The 7,617-nt window shown below is 34.5% G+C and overlaps 1 protein-coding gene across 1 annotated transcript; it reads left to right on the top strand.

The window, feature by feature from the left end:
- Window positions 1-304: 304 nt before the first annotated feature.
- Window positions 305-3,981, top strand: LOC142355843 (sodium-coupled neutral amino acid transporter 7-like; the record flags this gene model as incomplete). Its single annotated transcript, XM_075407880.1, has 3 exons — window positions 305-437; window positions 2,742-3,118; window positions 3,696-3,981. Coding segments are annotated over exons 1-3 (796 nt in total), but the record flags the coding sequence as incomplete, so codon positions are not given.
- Between the last annotated feature and the right edge of the window lie 3,636 nt (window positions 3,982-7,617).

The raw sequence follows: 7,617 nt of genomic DNA on the forward strand, positions 1-7,617 counted from the left end.
GACCGCCAAAGAACTTTTTAAAAACTTTTTTTGAAACAGTTTATCAATTAAAAAAGTATTCTGATCGGAAGATGTTGCGTCGGCATCGAAGCAAATTTGGTTTTTGTCTCAATTAATATTCTCAAAAATAAAAAATATTTTATGTTTCCAATTGTGCACGCCGTTTTTGAGTGAGAATACAAATTAAATTACAAACTCAAGCATTTCAAAGTATCATATTTCTCCAGATAATTTTGAATTTGCACACAAGACAGTTAACTCATACTAATTTTCAGATCTCTCTTATTTTGGCGCGTGGCTTATTATGATCAACTGCATGTTGGGCGGCAGTATTGTAGCCTTACCCTATGTGGTCAAAATTAGTGGCGGAATTGTTCAGTATTTTATGCTTCTCTCGTGTGCTGTAGTTGTCAACGTCATAACCATGACATTGTATGGTAAGTTAAAATATTAATCCGGAAAAGAAATAAAACAACAGTTTTACTCTTACTTTATAGATAGTTTTGTAAATATACAACTGGATGTAAACAAAAAAACAATATTGGATGAGTAGGTTGAACCATGCAATACGAGACTGCGCAGCGAGGTGCAAAACAACTTAGTTTAGTATCATACGTTATCCTGACAACATACCCGTACATAGGCCTCAGTGACAATCAGTACTGATTCAGAATAATTTCAGAGAACTTTCAAAATTAATACTGATTCAGAGGATTTCGGAACCAAATGTTAAGTGATTTCTGAATTTCTCTGAATAGCAGCAAATATTAAAATTCTTCTGAATCAGAGAAAATATTAAAAATTCTTCTGAATCAAATTAATTCGAAAATTATTCAGAATGAATCACTGAATTAGCCCTGAATCAGACAAATTCAGTGTAAAATGTGACCTCAATTAGACTGTGACCCAGTTCTGAATCTGCATTAGAGTTAGGTACGGCTGGGTTTACACAATCTTGCTTGGTAAGGAACTTATGAAGCCAAACTCGAGTAATTTGGCTAACTAACATCTAAAAGTATATGAACAGCGCTGATTGTGATGGCTGTTTGCAAGAATTGCGATGATTGCATACTATCTAAAATAAAAACAGCTGGTTTCATCAGCTGTTTTTAGAGTTACAGGTAGTGACATAAGCCTTTCAATTTTTACTGCGGAGCGAACAATTGCTATTCTTTGAAGATAAAGTTTGATGACAAATATGATATTTGATGACAAATTTTTATTAACCATACAAATCCTTCTCAATTTTCATCGCCGAAAATAAAACAGGGGATTGCTTCAAACAAAAAAATTGACTGAAAAGGCGAGAATGCTCTAGGGTTAGTTCGCGTACATTTGATTCAGTAAATTCGTAACAATGCTGAAAAATTCTTTCTTTCTCTATCATGGATTTGCATTTTGTTGCCACGGAGCTAAATTAAAATTTTGCGCTAAACCGATTTTGTTTAAAAAATTAAGAATCACTTAAGAATTAATTAGTCCTTAAGTAACGCGAAATATATTTCAAGGTATAGAGGTAGACAGAGAAGTTGAAATCAACAAACAATTGAGTATAAAAATACAAATTGCATTTTTTTTTGTCGCAAAAACTACCGATCTTAAATAGAGCTTGAGAGTTGGTTTACAAGACATTGCAGATGGGGTGGAAACTGACCACTCTAAAAATTTTCATTTTGAAGAACATCTCTCAAGCTCGAATTAATTTTTGCTAAACCTTTTTTTGTTAATTTGTCAGCGTTGTTCAGAGTTTAGAATTAATGCGTTTTATTTAAGTAAAAATGTATTTTTGAGCAGTTATCGAGGGCTAAGTTTTTTATGAACGTTTGACTTCCTTTCATCAGTTTTGTTCACAATTATGATCGAGATCGGTCAATTATTCTTTTTAATTTGTCCCGAATCGTGTTAACCTTTTTATTAGCCACCGCCGGTTTCTCAGATAAATCTACAGACAAATGTATTTTATTGACAAAATTATGCATTTTTGTTATGTACACGGGTTGAGGCTACTCGAGAAACATATTCAGGAATCATGTAATGGTTCGACATAGGCAATACAAAAATTTCTTATATGATCTTGCTATGTTGCAAAATTTTTATATGATTCTTATACTCTGTCCAAGAATTCGAGATGAAAATTCTTTGCGTATTTCAGCACCCATCGATCGCTTGTATAGCAGTCTCAGCATTGTGCGCTATCAACAGCTTATGACAATGATCCATTTCTGCGTCCTACTTGGTTCATACGCGGTTGTTACATGGTTGTTATATGTGTCCTACATTTTCGTTTTATATTTCTTTATGGCAACCAAGAATGCAATATGAATTTTTTCATTGCTGGGAACGCCCATGCACCCTTTATCCAGCAATTTCAAATTTCCGCACAATGATACAATTTATGGCAAATTGGTTTCAAAATAGATTTTTATGGTCTTTGGAATGATTGCTGAGCAATCAAAATTTTAAAAAATTGGTTTTACATTTTCTAACGGATTACGTTTCGCAATTACGCGTTCTGATAGGATTGCTTTAAAAGATTTTTTTTTGGAATCTCATCTAATTTAAACAAGTATTGATCGCAAGGCCTCTAAATGTGTAATTCTGCAAAATGGAACCAACTGCGCGGTAATTTGATACATTTCTAAATAGAGCGCTCAAGATCGAAAATGAGTTTTCCCAAAATAGATTTCTTGATTCTTTAATTGTTTGCAATTCTAAAGAAATTGAATATGATTGCTTTTTAGCGCACCTCGCAGAGGAAACAGGCAGTCGGTTTGCTTATGAACTGAGTGAGAAGGTTGTAAAATCAAACAAGTTGGCGGATTTGTACCTCGCTGGATCTATCTTCAAGGCCTATACAGTTCTGCTAGTCGCAATTACATTTTTCGCCGATCAACTGGAAATATTTCTTGAATTAATCATCGGAGCAAGTGCCTACGAAAAGAAGACAGAATTCTATCGCTTTTTGAGCGTTCTTTCATGCATTGTTGTCTCAATTCCGTTTCTTGTTCCGAAGAAAGTGAACATGCTTCAAATTCCGGGAATCTTAACGTGTCTCAGTTCATGTTCAGTTGTTGTTCTCACTTTATTCATCTTCACAGAGCATCAAATTGATCAAAAAGTGAGGCTAAATTAAAATCTTTCTCATATTTAATTATTGATTGCTCAGCAGAATTTTCATTCAATAGCGGATTAAATCAAAATTTTAGCTGAATTTTCAACGGTTTGATCTTTCCAGTGCCCTACCCAAGTTAAGAGTTTGGCATTTGAAAAAAAAACAATGACTGAACGAAAAATTAGATGGAGAGACCGTTCTTGACCCAAACAGCTTACCAAATAATAATATTGGTTCGACTGTAGCGATCAGCCGGACTTTAGCTCAACACAAACTTCAAATCCAACTTTTGGCGTTGATAAAATGCTCAATTCTTACAATAGCTTTTCGCTTCACTACAAATTTTTATGGCCTGAAAAAAACTGAAACTAGACACTATTTTCACATGCAAAACAAGCACATTAGATAACAGCTTTCACTAGTCAATAATTCACTCGGCATGCGGCTTCCTTTTAATCCATTTATAACTTGATACGTCGCAAAAAAGTAGTGGGATATATAAATATTTTTACTTATTGAACCTTAAAACTCATCAAGTTTTCACCAAATGAGCCAATCTTTCTTTGCATGATTTTCTTTTCAGGAGAGCCAGCAAACGCCCAAAAGTGAAACAACTTTATGGTATTTTTTGGGTGCTGTTCCTATTTTGGTACTGGGTTTGGGTACACACGAAATGAGTATCATATGTTATGATTCAGTTGGCGAGAAAAGACAAGTTGGGCAGTGGTTCAAAGTGATTGGTGGGTTGTACGCATTTGCCTTCTCAGCTTTTATGCTAGTTGGGGTGTTGGGCTATTTGACATTTGGGATTAATGTCAAAGACGATTTTTTACTCAACTGCAGTCCAGATAGTGTAGTTGCATGCATTGGTTGGTAACATTTTCTGTCAAGAAAACTGATAACCTAATAATCCTGAATTATCAGTTTTTCTGAGCTTTAGCAAACATTGATCTTGTACTGATTTTACTCTTAATGACTTTCTATCTCTTATCAAGTCCCAATTGAGCTAGTTTTTAAATGTTCTTTGTCTCTTTATGCTAATTATTCTTTGTGATAAACTTAACAATTGGCTAAAATAATGGGTACATTTGGAGTATTTTGGCATTTTGAGTATTTTGACTCGAGAAAAACATCAATAAGCCACATAAAGTCTAAGATACTGCACGTCAAAGGACTAATTTGACGCACTTTTTGACCTAGGTTCAAAACTGACTTGTTTTTCAAAACCCCTTTACGAAAAAAAACAATGTGTTGCATGGAACTATTGGATTGGGGTTTGTGAGAGAAAGCAGTGCTTAAATATTAGTAAGCAATCTATGGTATTTTTTAGCTAGAGCAGCCATCATGATTTCAATTTTGACGTCATTTGTGGATAGAACATATTTATGTCGTTACTATTGCGACAACGTCTATCGTAAAATCAAAAATCTCGATTTCGAAGAAGGTGAAAGAACATGGACTTTGAGAAGACATATAGAAACAGTGGTTATACTCGTTTGCGTTCTTGTTCCTGCGTCTTTTGTGCACGGGTTTCGGGATGTTGGAAATTTTGCTGGGATTTTCAGTTGCTGTATGACAATTGGCCTTCCCTCATTTTGTCTTATTGCAAAGTTCTTACAATCGCGAGAACGAAGAAAAACTGCTGCTATGAATTCGTCATATGAAGATCTTGACAATGACTCTGAACATGCAGAAAATGGAACAGATTCTAGCAGCGGCTTGAAAAATTTAATTTCGGGTATTGTCATTCTGTTAGTATTTGTATTCGTAGTCGTATGTGGTCTAATATCGTCCGTTTACATAATAATCATAACTTGACGCTCCGACTACTACTCGATTGTATGTCAGCTGTGCCTGTAAAGCTGAGTTCTCAAGAAGATAATTGAATTTAATGAAGTTTTAACTGATATGAAACTGAAGAAAGTAATTTTACTGTCAAAACAGATATCTTAGAAGTGACTAAATCATTGAAAATTTTCATCTCAGCTCTTTTAAGAAATAAGAGGAGTCTATAAGCACTGTTATAGACTTTGAAGACTGTTAAAAGCTTGTAAACGCCTTCTGTTTTTCGCAAGAATTTCGAGGATAAATTTTAACTATTTATCAAATTGACTTGGTCAAATTTAGGAACTGTCTTAGTAAAAAAAATGTACGGGTTTTTCAGCTACAAGCGATAATTTTGCTTTTTATCAAGTGGCTCAAACCGAATTAATTTAAGATATAAAATGGCCTACGTTTCTTGAGATCCGTTAGGTGTAATCAAGAAAAAGTGGCATTGTTTTGCAATCACGAAATGTTCCCAATCACGAAATGTTCCCAACTACAAATTTTTACTTTAAGGATTAAGTATGGCTATCCTGTCGTCAACTAAACGTTCGGACTAATTGTGTGACCACCCGGACAAAAATTCATACCGCAAGCATGTATGATCAGAGTTATACAGTGTTAAAAGTTAGAATATTCAATAAAGTTCTTGTTTAGATTTTCTGTGAATGCGGTTAAAGCGCGTTTAAAATACTTCAGCCTAACTTAATTATATCTTCCGCTACCACTGGGACTCGAAATGCTTACCAGTTGCTTTCACGTCAACTCTTCCGCCACTGTTGCACATATTGATTCTAAACAAAACTGTATTTGTAAAAAAAAACTTTTTTTCTTTTCACAAATTCTTTGATGTCTGAGAAATTTAGTTTTAACATAAAAATTATTTGTGTTATTTTTCGTGATCCTTTGATGGCAGTTAGCTTAACTGTTTCATGCAGATACCTTTCGTACATTATTGTTTAAGAAATACTCGACAAGTTATTATCATACTCTACAAAAGCAATCTGAAACATCGAACCGTTTTTTAGTACCGAGAAAAAATTATACGATTTTTTACGTTTTCTCAGTCATCTAATCGCAATTTCTAGCTATGTTTGATTTGCCTGTTTGATCCTTTCAGCAAGCTGTGTCTTGCTGATTCACTCAGATTTAAGACGGTTTGATAACTGCAATAGAGTTGACTAACAAATAACGATTCCTAATGAAGTTTTTGGTTAATTTCAGACAAATTTTAAATGATGATTTATACAGTTTATTTTTCTTATACATATCAAAAATTATAAATCAAAGTAACTAAACTACGATAATAAATTTTGCTGGTTGGTGCTTTTTAACGAAAAAGGTACTTCAAACCAAAATTCAAAAGGGCTTATTGTTCACCATTAACAGACGTTTTCTGCCACGCAAAGGTACCTCAAGATGGGGTGCGCGACCTAAACCGGCTCTGATGAGAATGACTTGCTTCGCTTTCAGGGGTACCAGAACATCCAGGCCAAAGTTGACTCTGATTTGACCATCTTGAGTCGTGTACGGGGGTATCATACCAAATTGGTTCCAGGACAAAGTCTGTCGCACACTTGAGGTAGCCAGACAAAAATTTTATCAACTGAATAACCAGTCATCATTGAAATAATGTATGCTTTCTTGTAAGTAGACATTTTTTAATATATACTCTTAAGAGTTCTCCATTTACAGATTCTAATTGATAACAAAAAACATTTCAGCTGAACACCATTAACCATAAATTTTTAGCGTGGTCCTAAAAACTTAGGAACTGTCTCTTTGGGGGTTCATCATTTTCTGTTTATCAATGTACTGATTGTTTTATTCGGTGCCTCTGATAGGGGTAGCAAAGGTTTCTGGAAAGCAATAAAACAAGTAACGAATAAAAACGAGCCCAAACAAAAACAGAATACCTTAAACTCTTCTACAAAGATTGCGTGGCGGTCACAGACAAGGAAAAAGGTGAAATGTTCAAACGTCTGCTAAACGACACAATGGAAACTCACGAAAAAGATTCGTCAATAACATCTGAACTCTGCGACAACATTGAAAACGAAACCAAAGCGAAATTAAATACAATTCAAGATTTTGACCAGCTTGGCATTGTGGTTACAGCAAAGGAATTTGATGAAATCTTGAAAAAGTCCGGAAAAACATGGCCTGCGCCAGACAAAATTTGCTAAAAACTGCTTAAAGACGTACCTAAGATTTTTAAAGCCTTTGCATGTCTCCTAATACCTAGCTCCATAAGCAACTAAGTATGTTCCAGTTAATTGGAAATAATCACAGATTAAAATGATACCAAAACAAGACAATGACCGATGGAAGGCCAACCAACCCATTAATCTTACAAATTGCCTAGCCAAAATATGTGAAACTGTTGTGAAAAATAGTTATGGAACATTGTGATAGTCAAATTGAATTCGGCGAGAATCAGAGTGCTTACAGAGGACACCGCTGTACCACAGACGACTTCAATAAACTCACTCAGTACGTCATTGAAGCCTTCCAGTGGTCTGAAATGATTGGTGTGGTATGCTTGGATGTCGAAAAAGCATTCGATGTTGTATGGCGCCTAGAACTCAAAATAGAAATTAAATTCGTTCACAAATTAAATTCAATTGGGCTAAATAATTCAGTTATAAAAAGAATAAATTCATTTTTATTGCAGAGAAACG

Source organism: Convolutriloba macropyga, unplaced genomic scaffold, assembly GCF_964194025.1.
Source record: "Convolutriloba macropyga unplaced genomic scaffold, txConMacr16.3 SCAFFOLD_1169, whole genome shotgun sequence".
NCBI classification, from domain to species: domain Eukaryota; kingdom Metazoa; phylum Xenacoelomorpha; order Acoela; family Convolutidae; genus Convolutriloba; species Convolutriloba macropyga.